The sequence below is a fragment of the Liolophura sinensis genome, chromosome 3 (assembly GCF_032854445.1).
Source record: "Liolophura sinensis isolate JHLJ2023 chromosome 3, CUHK_Ljap_v2, whole genome shotgun sequence".
Taxonomy (NCBI): domain Eukaryota; kingdom Metazoa; phylum Mollusca; class Polyplacophora; order Chitonida; family Chitonidae; genus Liolophura; species Liolophura sinensis.
In genome coordinates, this window is record NC_088297.1 from 15,384,741 (window position 1) to 15,403,747 (window position 19,007).

The 19,007-nt window shown below is 39.8% G+C and overlaps 1 protein-coding gene across 1 annotated transcript in view; it reads left to right on the plus strand.

Moving 5' to 3' along the window:
- Positions 1 to 1,782: 1,782 nt before the first annotated feature.
- The window catches only part of LOC135464215 (oxidation resistance protein 1-like), a 74,064-nt gene continuing 56,839 nt past the window's right edge, over positions 1,783 to 19,007 (plus strand). Inside the window, 2 exon segments of the mRNA XM_064741719.1 lie at positions 1,783 to 2,162; positions 17,470 to 17,615. Of these exon segments, the coding sequence (XP_064597789.1) occupies positions 2,092 to 2,162; positions 17,470 to 17,615 (217 nt within the window). The 5' untranslated portion in view covers positions 1,783 to 2,091.

The window sequence follows — 19,007 nt, forward strand, 5'->3', positions numbered from 1 at the left end:
AAGTTTGACACAGTCATCTTCACTGACATTTAACAGGAAAGGTAAATGAAATAGGAAAGTTGAATGTTCACTAACGTTTATCACACCTAGCCTATGCTCGTTCAACATGTGTAAATAGCTGTCTCATATTTCACAAATTTTGCTAAAAAAAATCACACCGTTGCAAATAAATTTTTGACATATCCAATACCTGCACCACGCATAATAAATGTTATTAAATCTAGGTTTTCTTGTACTGTTGTAGTGTTGTAGGCTATAACACTCACTGTGCCTGAACGGTATACTAAATCGCCCCGCTCTGACGCTCGTGTGGCCGAGTGCGTAATGTAATGTCCACCTGCCTTCCACATATGAAGGTCACATAGGCCTACATGGGACAGTCCGTCTGCAACTTGCCAAAGGATTAGCCCGGCACCTCCTGTTTCAAACACGCGCAAAATATCAGTGATCAACTCTTGGGTGTGGTCAAATGGCGTTTATTACAACAATCAAAAACGGTCCTACGTGGAAAGGTCTGCCAGCAACCTGCTGATGGTCGTGTGTTTCCCAGGGTTCTGTCCGATTTCCTCCCACCATATTGCTGGCCGCCGTCGTATATAGGTGAAATATTCTTGAGTACGGCGTAAAACATCAATCAAATAAATAAACAAGCAATCAAAATCATCATCTGGGGGATGGTAGAATGGATGACTGAAGCAGAATAATCTGTATTCAAAATTCAGAATACTTAGAATGTTCAATACTTAATTCAACATAAATACTGTATTATTTATTTATGTATTTATTTATTTGATTGGTGTTTTACGCCGTACTCAAGAATATTTCACTTATACGACGGCGGCCAGCATTATGGTGGGAGGAAACCGATCAGCGCCCGGGGGAAACCCACGACCATCCGCAGGTTGCTGGAAAACCAACACTGTATTAGAATAACGGCGTATTATGTTGCCATCATAGTATATTGTATACTAATATATTATGTTATAATATATTCCAGCTTTACTCAGGCAACAGAACGTCCAGTAAAATTAACAGATTATTACCGGTATTATTTTTTTTTCGGGTAGGTCTGCGTGCTTTTAACTACATCTACTTGAGGGGTTTATGTGTTGGTTATGTCACCTACAAAAGTATGAAAGAACGAGATTTTAAAACAAGATTTCCTTGTCTAAATATATGTAACACGTCGCCTTGCTTGATATAGGCGATGTGACGTAAAGCCATGATCATTAACGAATATCTAAAACAGACACATGGGTACGCCTACACCTATGTAAATTCAGAAATTTTGCGCTGATTTTTCACTTCTTCGTCCACAGGAATTTAGAATGTACATTTGTGACTAAGTCTGTAAAATATCGCTTATGGATAACTATTTCTTCACCTGAATGGATAGAACTGCTACAATTTCCACCGATAAACGAAGACGCTGTTATCTATATTTTTTCAACATAGGCTAATACACATTGTATTTGTGAATTTCCCGAATAATTCGCTTGTATTACAGACTAAAAGTAACCAAACGGCAGACAAGATGGCGATTTTCACCACTGCGAGGAGTATGGTCGAGAAAATCCAAAAGGTAAGAGAGCGTTTTTATTAATATCTGACATGAAATTGCAAAAACTATGCTTATGTTTGGGAATTGTAGGGTGATATAAATTAAAGGGGGGTAAATATGATATTTTTGATGGCACAGATGTTTGTCGGGAATTATCTCCCCTTGAGGTGTTTCGCCAGCAAACGGAAACAAGTGATGTGTTATTGACAGGAAAATGGCTACAACCGCGCACAGTGGAATCAAGTCTGCAAGACTAAAAGGCAGGACGACAAGTGTTTCCCCCGTAAAAAACACTCATTGGGGCACATTTTGAAAGAGAAAGCGCCACAGCGTGGAACTGCATCTGTATTGTTTTGATACAGTGCAGGGAATGGAATATAACCATATCAGTTGTGCGCCAGGCATGTGGAAATTTGACCCTCGTTTCGAAATCGAAGTGCTCCCAAATAATAGCCGATTGTCAAGCACGGGCTGGTTCTCATAGTTTGCCAAATTCCTAGCCACATTGATCCCTTAAACACAATGCAAGAATGTCGGACATGGAAAGGAAGCCGTCTTTGAAAGAAAGGGCTCTTGAACGACTGGGAATAAACGCTTTGCGGTAAGTTTTCCCCCCAGTCTTTTGATGTTTATTCTGTTGATATGTTCGTGAAATCAACACTTCCTGTTTTCATTTACCAAATCAATGACGTCATAGGTTTGCGTATCTCATAACTCCCCCACCCCCTTAGTGCGCTTAGGATTCCCCCGTTTGGTGTACACGTGGAAATCATCTTGTTTGTACATCGTCTGCAGTTGAGGTTCTATATTGTGTGAGTATCGTGCTTGCACATCGTCTGCTTGCGATGACACAGTACTTCAGACTTGTTTTGATGCAGTGATCAAGCAGAGTTGTTCGTTGTTTTACGTTTGCAGACACAGGTATGTAAACGTAAGTGTGCTACAAGTTGTAGTTGTATTTTATTCTCTGTCCTTTGTTAATTAGTTGCTGACCCCCTTCTCAGAAGTCCATTATGAGCTGAAGATGCTATCTTTAGTGAATTGACAGCACTCTACCACGTAACAGAACCCTTTTCCTAAAAACTCCTTCACATTATGGTAAGATAATGCATTGCAGGTCTCAAAATTATCTCTTGATTAAAAATTAATCATAATGGGGATTTTAAAATTGGGTTTGCTGTCACATGGTAAAGTGACATCGGTTCATTGAGGAACCAGTTTGTCAGAGTGAACGTCCGAGAATGGGCTTATTCACTAATCAGAAGCATCAACCTAGTCTTGACAATGTCTTAAGTTATTGTCATTTTTATTGAAGATCGTTTCTAATGTGTACACAGAACAGTGTACATATCCAGCAACACAATGCGTCAGACAGCAGTCAGAGTGACATTGGTATGGTATTGAATGCGATGCTGTGCTATTTTTGGCATTGTCCTATGGTATTGCATGATTTCTGAAAGTGTAATTTTAGCACTGCTATGAAACACATTCATGTGAACTAGCACTGCATGGAAAAAGATTTTTCACCTGTGCATCAGTCAAGTTTTGCATTTAAAACTTTTGTTATTATAATGGCTGCTTTATTTCCCCACCCCTGCAGCGGTAGAGAATGGTGATACTATGTAATAAACAGTAACCAGGGACTGGCCTGCTGCAACAACAAAACAATAATGATTAGTGACAAAGGCTATACCTATAGCGGATGGACACCAACCCTGGCCATATTACCAAACATACAACATTACCCAAGATCTGTAGCTCATGTGAGCTCAAGGGCAATAATGAAGAGATGTATAACTATGCTGCAACATCGCATCTGATTAACCATACAGTTACAGTTGCTACCAAAATGTACTTGTCCATCCAGTCAACGATGTTTCTGTAGTTTTGTGATCAGTGCAAACTACAGTGCTTGGTTGACATATCTGACTGGCAAGCTGAAATATAAGGCCCATTTAAGTACTTTATGAATCATGAACATGCGTAGCCCCCCCCCCCCACGCATGGCAGAGTTTTTCATGTGCTAGTGTGAAACATTAACTCATGGGCCTCCCACCAGTGCAGTTGTTTTGAGTTGAAGTTGAACTCATGCTGGCTTTGTCTCCTGTTGTACCTGGGAAGGTGTGGCAAGAACTTGGGAATAACAGGCATATCCGCAGGGCATTGCCCGGTTTTGTCCTATTATAGTGCTGGCCACCATCGTATAAATGAAGTACCTCGTGAGTATGGCGATTGTAAAAAATTATATTTGTGGATTGGGCTATTTCTGTCTTGTTTTATTTGAAGAAATATGTGTAAGTCCGAGACTAAATATATTATAGCCACATACAAGTAAGTCCTGCTGAGGTACATGTCATCTGGCGTATCAGTCAGGCTGTGTTACCCTTCTAGATTTGCTGATTTCACAGGTAACATCGCAAACATGTTTTTTTTTTTTTTTTTTTTTTTTTTTTAATAGCTGTCACCTTGTATACTTGCTATTTCCTCCCACCATAACCGTGCCAGTGGTGTCCGTCGCCGTACTGCTGAAATATTCTTGTGTACGATGTAATACACCACTGAAATAAATAAGGAAACAAATATTACACTTGCATTATTTATAATGCATTCACTCTATGTAGGGGAATGCTGACCTCATACCAGGATTTCCTCATGCACAATTAAGTGTGGCTTGTAGCCTTATGCTTCTAGCTTCCCAGGTGTGGCCTTTACTTATCAGGGGATAGGTGGCACAGTGATCTATTTATGGATGTCTATTTGAGGTCAGAAGGTTGAGCAGGCCATACAGGCTTGTGAATCTCTCTCTGTCTCACAGGTTGTCTCGAGGAAAGCAAGGCCACAGATATAAAAACATGTAGATATACATTACTGTTAAATGTCTCCTATATAGGTACAAGTGTATTCATGCTGGTGTATTCATGTAGAGGCCTCACTGGCTGAGTGGTTAGTGTGCTTGCACAGCACAGTGACCCAGGAGCCTCTCACCGGTGAGTTCGCTATGAGTTCAAGTCCAGGTCATGATGGCTTCCTCTCCGGTTCTACCTTCTATGGTCTTCCTACAACTTGTAGATATGCTCGTTTTTCGCCCAACCGTCATGCTGGCTGTTGTGGTGTAAGTGACATATTCTTGAATATGGCATAAAACACCAATCAATATACAAGTAATAATTGTAATTTCATTTCCAAGGTACTTTGTATTTAAATACAAAATTTATTTTACAAAAATCTTGTATTTAGGGTCAGTTTACGTGAAACATTAGACGAACTGTTTGTATGCATGTACGTGTAAATTTTAATACCCTTGCACTTTAGTTATGAAAACATGTAAAAAATAAGTATCAGATTAAACCAACTGGAATGAGAAGGTGTCCTTGTGGCACTCCAGCATACGTACGTCATGTACTGTATGGAAAGAGTCATTGTGAAATGAGGTCTTCAATTCTTGTTCCTGTGGGAAGGTCTGACAGCAACCTGCGGATGGTCATGGGTTTCTCCAGGGCTGTGCCTGGTTTCCTCCCGCCATACTGCTGGCTGCCGTCTTATAAGTGAAAAATATTCTTGAGTACGGCATAAAGCACAAATCAAAATCAATTCTTGTTCCTGTGGGAAGGTCTGCCAGCAACCTGCGGATGGTCATGGGTTTCTCCCGGGCTGTGCCTGGTTTCCTCCCGCCATACTGCTGGCTGCCGTCTTATAAGTGAAAAATATTCTTGAGTACGGCATAAAGCACAAATCAAATAAATCAATCAGTCAGTCAATCAATTCTTGTTCCAAGCTTACAATTTGACAGGTTAGTGTATGCTGAAATGCCAATCATATTGCTTTGAAACATGGGTTTATTTCATTTACTTGTATGTTGTTTAGACTGATTGCAGGCTATGCCTTATGCTGTATGGCTAAAAACTCAGCGATTTATGCCAGCTTTGCCGTATTCAGGCTTTACATGTATGATGAGGAAAAATCGCAAAATTATGCAGCAGGCACCAGATAGAAAAAAATATGTTCTTTTCAGCCTATAGTGTCATTTTTTAAAGTTTTCTTCTCCTTTAATATTGAGGCGCTAGGATTTCCGGCTTCGCCTGAACATGTATATTGATAGGGCATCTGGTAGATGTATGTATACCTGTACAGTATTATGGTGTACATGTATCTACATTTGAAGAGAGATAATATCATTTGATTTTCTAACACAATCTCTGTAACTGTACACGGGCTGTGGAATTTCAGACGCGCCCTCACACTCCCACACTGTCACACGTTTGAAACATAATAGAGAGGTTGAAATAGGTATGTGTATGTAAATCCACGACAGTATGTTTAATACTGCTATGGCCTGAGACATCCGCTTGTATATATATACCAGCCCTGATAGCACAGCTGGTAGAGCATCCGCTTCGGGAGGGGGGGGGGGGGGGGGGGCGTTAGATCCAGGGTGAATCCTGGGTCGGGTCACACCTAAGACCTTAAAAAGAGGAAGTTCAGCATGAAGGGGATAGTGCAAGGACTGGTTGACCTGTATCAGTATAATGGCTCAGACGGGGCGGCTTACTTGCCTTCGGTAAGGCGTCTCAGTGAAGCAGCACTAGAAGCCCCCCAGGAGAATATTTTCTGTATTTTTCACTGTATTTGGGAAGTTTCCACTTATATGTATTTCCTAGTAATACGAGACGAAAACATGATATAATAATACATACAGGTGTGATTTTCGTGAATAAAAACTCAGTTGTCAGGTATGTTGCTATGTTACATGTATGTGTATACAGAATGAGACACATACACACAGACCGTGTACGTGTGCTATATTACATGTACGTGTACACAGAATGAGACACCTACACACACGTACACACAGACCGTGTACGAGTCCTGTGTACATAAAATGAGACGCCTACACACACAGACATATGTTCATATTGATGAGGAAATATACAGTTTAAAACAACCTCTTTAAACTATTTATAGGTATCTATTCTTTTAAACAGGAAGTTAGAAGATATACTTTGACCTGATACATTCCTACCAGAATACTTGGTTCTCCCACTTGGTTATAACACAAGTTTTGACATGTGCAATAGACAGACAATACCCCATACCTCAGTTATCTGCCCTTTGACCCCTCGTCCAAACTCCATCTGTACATGTTTGACCTGTGGAGTCAATGATGCCCTACCTGCGCTCGTGCATGTATCAAGCCCTTGACATTAGTGTTACCTGTAAAGTTTACCTGTGTGACGATCATTGTGAAGTTTGCAGAGCTGTGACATCATGCCGCTGACGGTGAAAAGGTCTTTTTCCAGCAAGTACTAAAGTGAATTACCTATTTATTTTGTGGTTCTTACTGTGCAGATGAAATGGACATTTTTTTTGTCTTTTCTTTTTTTTTTTTTCTTCCTAATCTCACTTCTTGCTGACCTGTTTTGTCATGTATAATATATGTATACCTGGACTGCCAGTGCAGTGTTCAGCCCGGTATTAAGTGGTATAGGTCGCAGGTTCAAATCCGCACTCGTTGCTTGTACACGTAATTCTTACACGTAACAGTTTTCAGTCTGGATCAAGATGATTGTAGGTGCTTTATTTTGAGAACTCTGGTTTCTGTCACTCATAAATGTAATCAGTGTCATACAATTAAAAAAAACAGAAACGCTGTATGTGAGTCCAGTGCAAGCAGTGCATGTAGAATAGCATATAAGCAGCATAATATAGCAGTTAAGGTATAGTCCATAGATCTGGTGTTCAGTATTTGTGTTATTTAAATTTCTCTGTAATACATGCACCTTTGTTTTTTTCTTTTAACCTTGTGCAGTGTTTTTAAATTTACCAGTGTAACTTTTCTTTTCGGAATCAATCCAAAAATTGAAGGTGAAGAGTAAATTTCCCACCTCATGTATTAAAAATACTTCTATTTGCCAACGATAAACTATTTTGTGAATCGCCCAGTAAACTGATGGTTGCCAGAAAACCTCCAAATTTAGAAGCATAAACTGTTCACGTACCGTACTCAATAATTCCATTTTGCATATATGCTATATATGCTAAGATAAATCTATCTTTTGCCTGGTTCTGTTTTGAACCTTACAAAGCTGGCTATTTTTGTTGTTTTTGTTTTTTTTTTTCATATTTCTGTACATCTAAAGCCACATGAGTGATTATTTTCAACTCATCGTCTCTGCACTTGAATTCAGTCCTGCCCACATTTTGACAGGCTTGCTCCATTTTTAATCTTCACAGATGTGTTCCTTCCTGCTAGGCACTTGTACTCCTCATATGAACAGTCGACGCATGATTAATACTTGAAGAGACAACAAATAATTTATTTATTTATTTATTTATTTGATTGGTGTTTTACGCCTTACTCAAGACTATTTCACGACGGCGGCCAGCATTATGGTGGGTGGAAACGGGACAGCCCATTGGAAACCCACGATCATCCGCAGGTTGCTGAGAGACCTTCCCACGTACAACAAATAATTTAACATTAATTGTTTCAGTAGAGAAGTGGAAAGAGACCTAAAGCGTCTACAGCAACCGTTAATAAGATCAGCTTTTAATCCAGAATTCTTATGAAGCTATGGGAAGCGCCAGGTTAGAGAAACAGGAAAGCATGATGTGGCATCTCATACTCAAGGCGTGTAACATCAGCAGGAACAGCCATATTCTTGGGTAACAGAAATATGTGAAACTCGCGCAGGAATGGTGAAAATCGATAACTTGGCATCACTTTCGATTCTCTCAACACGTACGAGTTTGCTTACATTGAAGTGTGATGGTAAAAAGGTATACTTTTCAAAGTGCATGTAAGATACTACATTGCTGCACACAGGTAAACACTGGGTCTGGTGTTGCCTCTTCTGTTCATGTGTTACCATTCAGAATGTGGAAAGCTATTGTATTGTAGGTACTGTACCGTTCTTGGTATGGAATATAAGCAACAAGATGTCACTTCTTTGCTGCACACAGGTAAACACTGGTTCTAGTGTTGCCTCTTCTGTTCGTGTGTTACCATTCAGAATGTTGAAAGCCATTGTATTGTAAGTACTGTACTTTTCTTGGTACGGAATGTAAGCAACAAGATGTGACTTCATTACTTCACACAGGTAAACACTGGGTCTGGTGTTGCCTCTTCTGTTCATGTGTTACCATTCAGAATGTTGAAAGCCATTGTATTGTAAGTACTGTACCGTTCTTGGTACGGAATGTAAGCAACAAGATGTGACTTCATTGCTGCACACAGGTAAACACTGGGTCTGGTGTTGCCTCTTCTGTTCGTGTGTTACCATTCAGAATGTTGAAAGCCATTGTATTGTAAGTACTGTACTGTTCTTGGTACGGAATGTAAGCAACAAGATGTGACTTCATTGCTGCACACAGGTAAACACTGGGTCTAGTGTTGCCTCTTCTGTTCGTGTGTTACCATTCAGAATGTTGAAAGCCATTGTATTGTAAGTACTGTACTGTTCTTGGTACGGAATGTAAGCAACAAGATGTGAGTTCATTGCTGCACACAGGTAAACACTGGGTCTGGTGTTGCCTCTTCTGTTCATGTGTTACCATTCAGAATGTTGAAAGCCATTGTATTGTAAGTACTGTACTGTTCTTGGTACGGAATGTAAGCAACAAGATGTGACTTCATTGCTGCACACAGGTAAACACTGGGTCTAGTGTCGCCTCTTCTGTTCATGTGTTACCATTCAGAATGTTGAAAGCCATTGTATTGTAAGTACTGTACTGTTCTTGGTACGGAATGTAAGCAACAAGATGTGACTTCATTGCTTCACACAGGTAAACACTGGGTCTAGTGTTGCCTCTTCTGTTCATGTGTTACCATTCAGAATCAGTACAAAGGTTTCTAAATTTTATAAAGCAGGACCCATTTTGACTTTTTTCAAACTATAAAAATAGTATAATAGTACAGGTATGAGTTTGATGTTCAGTGAAAGGATAATAATTTGAACTGTTCTTGGTAAATTTGATCAGCAAATATGGATTTTTTGCCAAAAATGGCTGGAATAGCCTCTGTTAGTTCCCGAAAACACTGATATCTGTGGTCAGTTATACACGGTACATGTAACTCAACTAAGGTCTACATGTAGGACTCATCTGGTGTCAGTTTTTAGGAAAAGCCTCCTCTTGAACTCAAGGTTAGATCATGCCTGTTTACACAACGAAATAAACAGTTAACTCATGTGTTGTGTCATTTGGGCCCTGACACAAAATCCCTGACTTAAATTTAGACCAGCTTATGATGTTACTGGCAGCCAACTCGATGCCATTGCTGAGGTCAAACATGTCAAAACTTGGATTGAAGCCATATTTTTGCATTCTCTGCTACCATAAATATACTAAGAGTCTGGCAGCATGGAATTTTGGCTGTTTGAAAGGTCAATAGAACCGAATGTACAGTTTTCTTTAATAACTAAGATTGAAGTCAGGAGACCTGGGATCAAACCCGGGTCGGGCCATACCAAAGAATTTAACGATGATACTTGTTTCGAGCTCGTTTGGTGCTCAGCATAAAGAGGTTAGAGCAAGGAAACAGGACGGTTTGGCCCAGTGTCGGTATAATGTGAATGGGTGGGGTGTCATGTCTGGTGTCATCGGCATGATACTTCAGCGGCACCAGCACTTTGGCGGCGTGCATGGACTCGCCCTGCCACAAGAAGACACAGTACCGGTATATGTACATACACCCAAGGACTCCTTCTCCTATTTGACTGAAAAAGTGCCAGGTACGACGTTAAACCCAAAGCATGCATGCATACACATGTATAGTTAATTTAAGGAGGATAACTGTCAAATTTTACACTTTGCTCTTTCTGAACGCCCTCATGGACAAAACACCAACACAGTGTAGACACAGTGTATACAATTTCATTCTTTATACGACCCCACCATTAAGCAGAGCAGAGTATTATGTTACAGCATTCTTGTCAGTCAGTATTTGTGTCCGGGTTGTATCTCCAATTGTTTTCCACAGAGAATTTTATTTTTTGCTGGATACATAGATACACAAATGATGATGTGTCATGACTCACATTTGTGCTTTTCCGCAGTTGTCATGGTTACCAGATTGCTATTTCCCTATATATACTCTATAAATAGTTATGATTTCGTCTCCAACAGTTTTCCACATAGTTTGAATTTTTTTCGTGGATACAAAGATCCACAGATGACGATGTGTCGCAACTCACATATGTCCATTTCCGCAGTTGTCATGGTAACCAGGTAGCCATTTTCCTCATGTGTTTTATATAAATAGGTATGATTTCGTGTCCAGGCTACAACTCCAACTGTTTTCCACACAACTGTTTGATGGATACATAAATACACAGGTGACGAGGTGTCTTGACTCACATATGTCCATTCCGCAGTTGTCATGGTAACCAGATAGCCGTTATATACTACATATACCATATAAATAGAAATGATTTTGTGTCTCGGTTACAACGCCAAATGTTTCCCACATAAAAGTTTTCATTTTTGGTGGACACATTTGTACACTTGCATGGTTGTCATGGTGACCACATACCTATCATCAAGACCCATAAAGATTACCCTCAGGGGTTATACTCACCACATTTCTGCTCATATTCTTGTATACATTTCAAACAAATGCATTTGTTGGGGTGTATGCTGTGTTCATCTGAACTCTGTGTTAAAACATGAAAACAGGCAATATTAGCCAATCAGTATGAACATCAGCTGAAATCATAAAGAAATAGACATGTGTTCCAGTTTACTGGTTGGTATAATTTTTCAACCTGAAACCAGAAAGTGATGGCGCTGTTTTGATTTTGCAGTCTTATATGTTCCTGCTGAGATTAAGAGACGTCTCGTAATCCCAGGCGTGGGAAGGTGTGGCAGCAACCTGCGGATGGTCATGAGTTTCTCCAGAGCTCTGCCCGGCTTCCTCCCACCATAATGCTGGCCGCTGTCATATAAGTGATATTCTTGAGTACAGCGTAAAACACCAGTCAAATAAATAAATATATCTTAATCCCAGGTTCCAAGCATGACAACCCAGTATGAATGGTTCAAGACATGTGGTCTTAAAATAGTCTGTAAAAGGATTTTCTATTGCAGAAAATATTGAGAATAAATGATCATGGCATAACGCCACGTCAGCAATATTTCAGCCATATTGTGACAAGAGAATATATAGGAACCTGCATGCAGACGACATTCATATCATTAATATGAATATTTCACACTGGACTAAATTTGTTAGTCTGTTGCAGAAAAGTTCATTCAGAGCACTCATTTTTATTTCTGGTTAATTTTCGTGTTTATTACCTTCTGAAGAGAATGTCCCGTTGTAGCCTTCTGCAAACATGTGCACGTATACGTTTTAAATCAGAGGGTTGGCCAGAAATCTGATTGTGGGTGTCCAAACATCCCTTTTTGAGGCCATTTGTTATAGTAGGGTGTCCAGATTTCATTTTCTCCAATCTCTCATGTTAAAGGTGCTGAAAACAGGGGTGTCCAAATAGCATCAGTTGTCCACCCCCCTCCCCTTTTCCCATCCCCCAGCTGAACAGGTGGACGGGTATCTGGCTAGCCCTCTGCTGAATGTCCACATAGAGATGTAAATCCTAACACTGCACAAATATGCCAGCTGTGGATGAAATCTTCTCATGTTTTGAAACAAAAAAAAAACAAACTTCACCAGCGTGACATTGTGGGGGAGAAGAGCCAGCTATGGACAGGTTTATAACATATACATGTAAATTATGTAGCTAAAAGTTGTAAATCTTCATGCTTGACCACTGACCATGGAACTGAAGGTAAACTGCTTGTGTGTGTAATTTATTCTTGGGCCAGGCTGAGGTTATATGATGTAATGGTAATGGTAAAGGTTTATAACATATACATGTAAATTATGTAGCTAAAAGTTGTAAATCTTCATGCTTGACCACTGACCATGGAACTGAAGGTAAACTGCTTGTGTGTGTAATTTATTCTTGGGCCAGGCTGAGGTTATATGATGTAATGGTAACGGTACCTGGTTATGCAACAGGCTTCAGGGGTTATGCATGCACCAGAGCTGATAGGCTATGACATGTATGGATAGGTCTGGTGCACAACAACAAGGCCACATGTTCAAATGCAAATACAGATGTACAGCTTGTGCTACCAGCTAGCCAGTTACCACTAGACTGGCGTCAAGAGAGGGTTGGGGCCTTCGGTCAGTTTGTATATGGAGTGTAACAGTGGAGAGGATCCATGCAGCCAAAAGTGCAGGCTTTTATAATAAGTGTAAAACTGGAATTGAGGTCAGCCCATATGTAACTTATTGACATGCGCATGCCTGTAGTCCAGATCTCTACATGTACGTTGCAGCTGACCATGCATACATCCCACTGGGACAATTTGCATATACCTTTTCTGGTGTAGGGTCCAGTTTTTATCAGCTGAATACACCAGGGGGGAATTTACTTGTACCGTTTGGCGCTGTAGGATTGGTTTTAACTGCCTTTTTAGCTGAGTGCACATGGAAGCAGCATTCAACTTCTGGTGAAATCTCACGAGAGCCACAGGATTGTGTGAGAATGGGAGTATGACCTATCGCTATAGGGAATTAACCCTGCCGTTTTAACTTTGGACTTTTCGGGTTTTACACGTGCTGTATTCACCAGTTACATGTAGGAGATGACATTCAATGGTAAATCATCGGTCTTCATCCCGTTTGTTCTGTAGCTGATCAGTATATTTTTGTGTTGATCATTTTAAGCAACAACAACAACAACAAAAGAATTGTTGTCGATTGTTGTTAATTTAATCCCCGTGTAAACTGACATACCTTTCCCCAGAAAGTTCTGAGTGGATCTCGGGAGATTTCTGTGAAAGGACAATAGGGCTTGTTTATTATAGGAGAAATTTACATATGCAGAGTTGCGGCTTAGTCTTGGTAGACCTGATTGGACAGAAAACCGGTATTGGGCAAGTAAATAGGAATAAACCAATCACAAAGGCCACTTACTTTATAGCCTAGCTACATGGGTTTTGCTTGGCTCTTTGTTATCACCCAATCATTTCCAAGCAGTGAAGATCGAAGAATGGTTCGCTTGTTCAGGTAAGAAGATGTTTTTTACACAATCAGCACGTGACAATGCTTTGTGATTTTCTTACATTTAATATGTAAAACGTTTACTTTGTTATTATTTACATATAATTCACCTACAACCAGCGCCATCTTACATACTTGTACTTCCCTGGGATAGATCAAGCCTTCTGTGACTTTATTCCCGCCATGCTTTGTTTTCTGTAAACATGTTTTCTAATTATGGTGAATAAATACATGTACAATCAGGTAGTATGGGGCTTTTGTGTGCCTCTAAAAACAATTCTCTGTAGGAAAAATTGGTCCTTAATTTCCGTCTTCATTTCTCGCAGTCCACAGCATTTTGAGGGTTACTGTAAAGTCTGGGTATCAGAAGCCTACATGTATGTTTATATAAGTGGTGTAAGCAGAAATAGTGTTATATATACTTTTTACCTAAAATACTCAGAACACATTTTATCCTCTCCGGCTGTATGAGGGAAGGTCTTCAGCAACATGCCGATGGTCATGGGTTTCCTCCCACCATAATGCTGGCCCCTCGTCATATAAGTGAAATGTTTTTGACTGCATCAGTCAAAAAAAAGAATCAATATATACTCGATTTACCGGGTTGTGATTGGTCTAGTGATCTTGGAAAATTTGTTTGAGGGACATTTGTTTGCGAAGCAGCCAGGATACTTAGCTCAAAGTTACTGGAAACCTCTGTGGCCTTTTACTTACCTGTGAAAGCATGTTTTTGTCTTTTTTTTTTTTTTGTTTGTTTTTTGTAAATTTGGGGTAAGATACAGTCAATCCGATCTTCTGCTGGAGGTGACCACAATGACATTGTGAAATTGAGCTGCACAGTGATGCCTGACCTGTTATTTCATTTTCTGTACCAGGTCAGCCTGGTTTTATGTCATAGTGTAGACCCCTGGGGTGGGGCACAGTGCCTTGCTATCAGCTATTGACAGAGCACACCTGGGGACCTTCACTGACCTCTGTAAAAAGTCAATTAACCCAAAGTAATACAAAAGGACCCCGCATTTGCATAACACAGTATAATGAGGCGCTGTCAAACCTGGGCTTTGAGAACAGAGAAACATTGATGACATCTTGGATTTTCACTCCTTGAAGAGCACTCAGTTTGTTGTTTAAGACCTTGATTAATTTCCTGGGACAGTATAGACATTATAGTACTTCATTCATTACAACAGCTGGGGGTGGAAGAGAATTGCCCTGCCCAGATCAGTGTGAACCGAAAACTTCATTACTGCTTATCATGCACTGAGCGGACGGCTGTATCAAGCAAATATTCGTAACTTCAGACATTCAGATGATTCAGTGTAATAATAATTTTAATAATAATAATAATAATAATCAGCTGTATTATATTTTTATGGTTTTTTTTCTTTTTTAAATGATATGTATTATTTGTCTTTTGCTTTAACATTTTCAGGCATGTGTACAAGGTCCATTATTTATAAATGGAATCTGATATATTATACCCCTTAAAAAATAAAATAGTTGACCTCGGTTTTTGCTGAGTCAATCACTCTTTTAAGAACTTGAACTTTTTGACCCCTGTGTGCACAGTTGTACAAATATAAGTATACATATATGTATACATTGAGGACAAGCTTGCTCCAAAATCACAAGTGGTTGCTGTGTCACTATGGTAACTGTTTTACAACTCTTCTAGATTTTAAAATTAGTAAACTTTGTTTGGGACTTTCCCTGGTGTAGCAGGCAACAGTACACTAGTGGGTATACTGTATTTGACTTAAGATCCTTACCAAAAAGTGTAATTTTACAGTGAAATGAAATATTAATTATCTTTAGTTCAGATTGAATCTTACTTTTCCCTCAAGGAAGGCAGCAAACTTTCAAAATAAGCCTTAAAATGTAATTCTAAGAGCAGTTGAACTATCATCATAAAGCAAAATAAGTACCCAATTCCTCAACCTTTTTGCTAATGAAAGAGCAACTTTCAGTGCAATTTATGCATATTTTATAGTTGATTTTGGTGGGGTTTTTTTTGGTTTTTTTAATGCAGTCAGAATTTAAGGTTATTTAGAGCATGGTTGGCCTTTATAGTGCGCAGTGGGACAGAGAGGCAGCTTGTATGGTTGATAAGGAGATTAGTGGAGAGACTGCATGATATAAATGCATTAGTAAAAAAAGGGAAAGCAAAGTACAACCCTGAAAAAGTAAACAGTGTTGCAGATGTGAGGATAAACAATCTGGCTGGGTCTGGCTGGCAGATGAGTTAATTGTGCTTGGTGACCTTCACCTTTGATCACCTGAAAAGTTTTGTGTTAGGACCGCTGTGTTTTTGTTTACATTGGTACAGTAGCATATGGGACAGCTAGCCCTCTGACATATGCAATAGTTGGGGGATGACAACCGGTGGGAAATAGGTATTAATAAGTGTCCATGAGCTCACCTGTCATCAGCGGTTCGTTAGTCACAGTACAGGTAGGATATGTGATCATTAGTCATATTTGCCACATGTACCTGTATGTGGTAGAATCCAGATTTTTCCGCTGCCTTTTATCAGCGGAGGGTAAATAACACCTGTGCGCTGTGTGCATCAGCTTCCAAATGAGTGCTACATCGAACTATGTGTACGGATGACCTGGTGTACCTCCTCAAGTCGTTAACGGGCTGTCATTAACCTTGGATTTTCACCTCTAAATTGTCACCTGTGGATATCTATCTGATTGGCTGGAATTGAGCTGAGGCGGTTTTCCAAGCGTCATGATGGGGTATACGTACATGTACATGAGGCAGATTCTTGCGGCACCATTTCGATACCTGTATGGGTATGTGCTTTATGGGGAAAATGTTTGAGTGGTTGGATTGACACAGCTTATCTGCTAGTGTTCATATCATATGATTATTGTCATGACGTAGTCAGGAATTCTTGGGAGTTTTTTTATCTGTAATTGCAGCTGTCCATATTTTTTTTATTCAGTATTATCATGTTGGAAGATTAGCGTTCTGTACGCCAACCTGGAAGGGATTTTTCTTTTGCTCCAGGACATAATAACTGGCAAATTTTCCAGCTTGCCATTTTATTATTGAAGAGTGAGTGAGCGAATGCTTGGGGTTTAACGTCGTACTTAACAATTTTTCAGTCATCTGATGACGAAGGAATCATTAGAGTGCATGTAATGTGCCTCCTTGTTGCAGGACGGATTTCCACCATTCTTTTATCTAGTGCTGCTTCACTGAGACGCCTTACCGAAGGCAAGTAACCCACCCCGTGCGAGCCATTATACTGATACGGGTCAACCAGTTGTTGCACCATCCCCTTCATGCTGAATGCCAAGCGAAGAAGTTACAACTTTCTCTTTTAAGGCCTTTGGTGTGACTCGACCGAGGGTTGACCCTGGATCTACCACTCCCAAAGCCGATGTCTACCAACTGTTCTGTCAGGGCCGGTGTTATTGAAGAGTGATTATGCTGTGTACATGTACATGGCAGTTTATGCTGCATGAAATACAGTTGCAATACATTGTCCTTGGTCTTTTTATTATTCTGGAGACAAAACTACACTGCTTGGGTTAACCAATTTCAGGACTTCACAGAAAGTATAAATTTATTAGTCTGCACAGAATAATGTTCTGAGAATGTACGTGAATAAACACCTCGCAAACATGCGAAAAAGTTAAGAATGTACCAGTTTATGTTTGTATATGAACATATGTGTCCATTGACATGATTGCTAAAAAATTTGGGGCACATATTTGTGACTGTGTTTATGTTGGATTGCGTGTGGTAATGAAGGGTGTGATGATGAGGTCCAGGTTTATATGTATATTGATGTCCAGTACAAGGTTGTTCTTGATGTTGTTGTTTACAGACAGAAGGCCCAGACCAATGACAATGTGACAACGGGGAGCTTGTTACCAAGCAGTGGCCCCGCCCTTCACAACGGCCAATCAGGGAGCCAGAAGCAAATCTCCATATCTGTGATAGAGGGCTTACGGCCCAGCCCCAAAGTAACAGGTAAGCTTCTCTTTAAACTATGACACTGACTGATTGCGTGACCTTGAACTCAGGGCTTGGTTTGTATGCCCTCTGGCAACGATTATAGTGGTGGATTTTGATTTACAACTACCCATACACTATGTACATGTAAGTTTGTGGTTTTTTTTTTTTAAGTTTCACCAGACTTTACAAATTTTGAACTTTAAGTAGGCATCTTCACTTTATAATTGGGAATTGGGTTTGAGTATTACACTGCGAGAAGGTTTTAGCTATACTCAGTATATAAGAGTATCTTTCTTGACCCTCCCCCTCCTAAAAAAAAAACTACGAGAGGAGATGCGAGTGTAGGTGGGTGTGTGGGTGAGTGGTCGGGTAGGGGAGGTGGGAGGAGTCATGTGTATTGTTAACATCTAGCACAGTATCTGGTTGTTTATAAGCACATGTGGATTTATCGCATCCTGTGGAGAAGATGAGAAGTTCTATACCCATGTGCGTTCACACTTAAACTTCCCAGCCACATGATTATATCAGGTATAATTGTACATGGTATTAACACTTCAGGAGGGCAAAGGCGTGAGAGTATGATAGCATGCCTCAAATTCCAAGACCAGTAAACTCTGTTAGAAGGCATTAAAGGCAACAAAAACACCTCATTGCAGTATACCTCAGATAAAAGACCATTAAAAACTGTCCAAGAAATTAGTTTGATTTATTATTTTAGAATTTTTCCAAAATACCCTAATTCCTCAGCCTCTTTGCATATAAAAGATCAAAGTTATGCACATTTTTTATTCTGTTTCGGAGGCAAAACAGCATAGGTTGGATTTACCAGTTTCAGGGCTTCACAAGGGTATAATTTTATCAGTCAACACAAAATAATGCCTTCAGAATATGCCTGAATAAGCACCTTGTAAACATGCAAAAGGGTTGAAGAATTACAGTCAAATGATTTCAAAACATACATGTACTTTGTGATGGATAGTGGTTTACGGTGTTCACTCTTGTTAATTTTCTCCACCCCTGAACCTGGCTGCCAGTTAAGCAAAAAAAATTCTTAAATTGGGCATGAAACTCTGATTAAAATCAAACCCTTCCAGCGCTGAGTGTCCAGTTATTGTTGACTTGCTGATAGGTTCCTTCCTCTCAATTGTCAGCTGTACCTGTGTATAAAACTTGCAGTTTTGATTAGTACATACATGTCCAGCATGTAGTATATTTATAAACAGGCATTATGTACATGTAAGAATCGTGCTATAGTAGAAGGTAGGAACTTTGAAATGTATGAATTCTGCTGGTATTACACAGCTATGTGTACTAGGCACCCATCTGTATGATAATGTGTTGCGGTTGCAAGCACGAGATGTCATTCGCCATGACATAACCAGCCATTGCTGAAGTTATAAATAATCA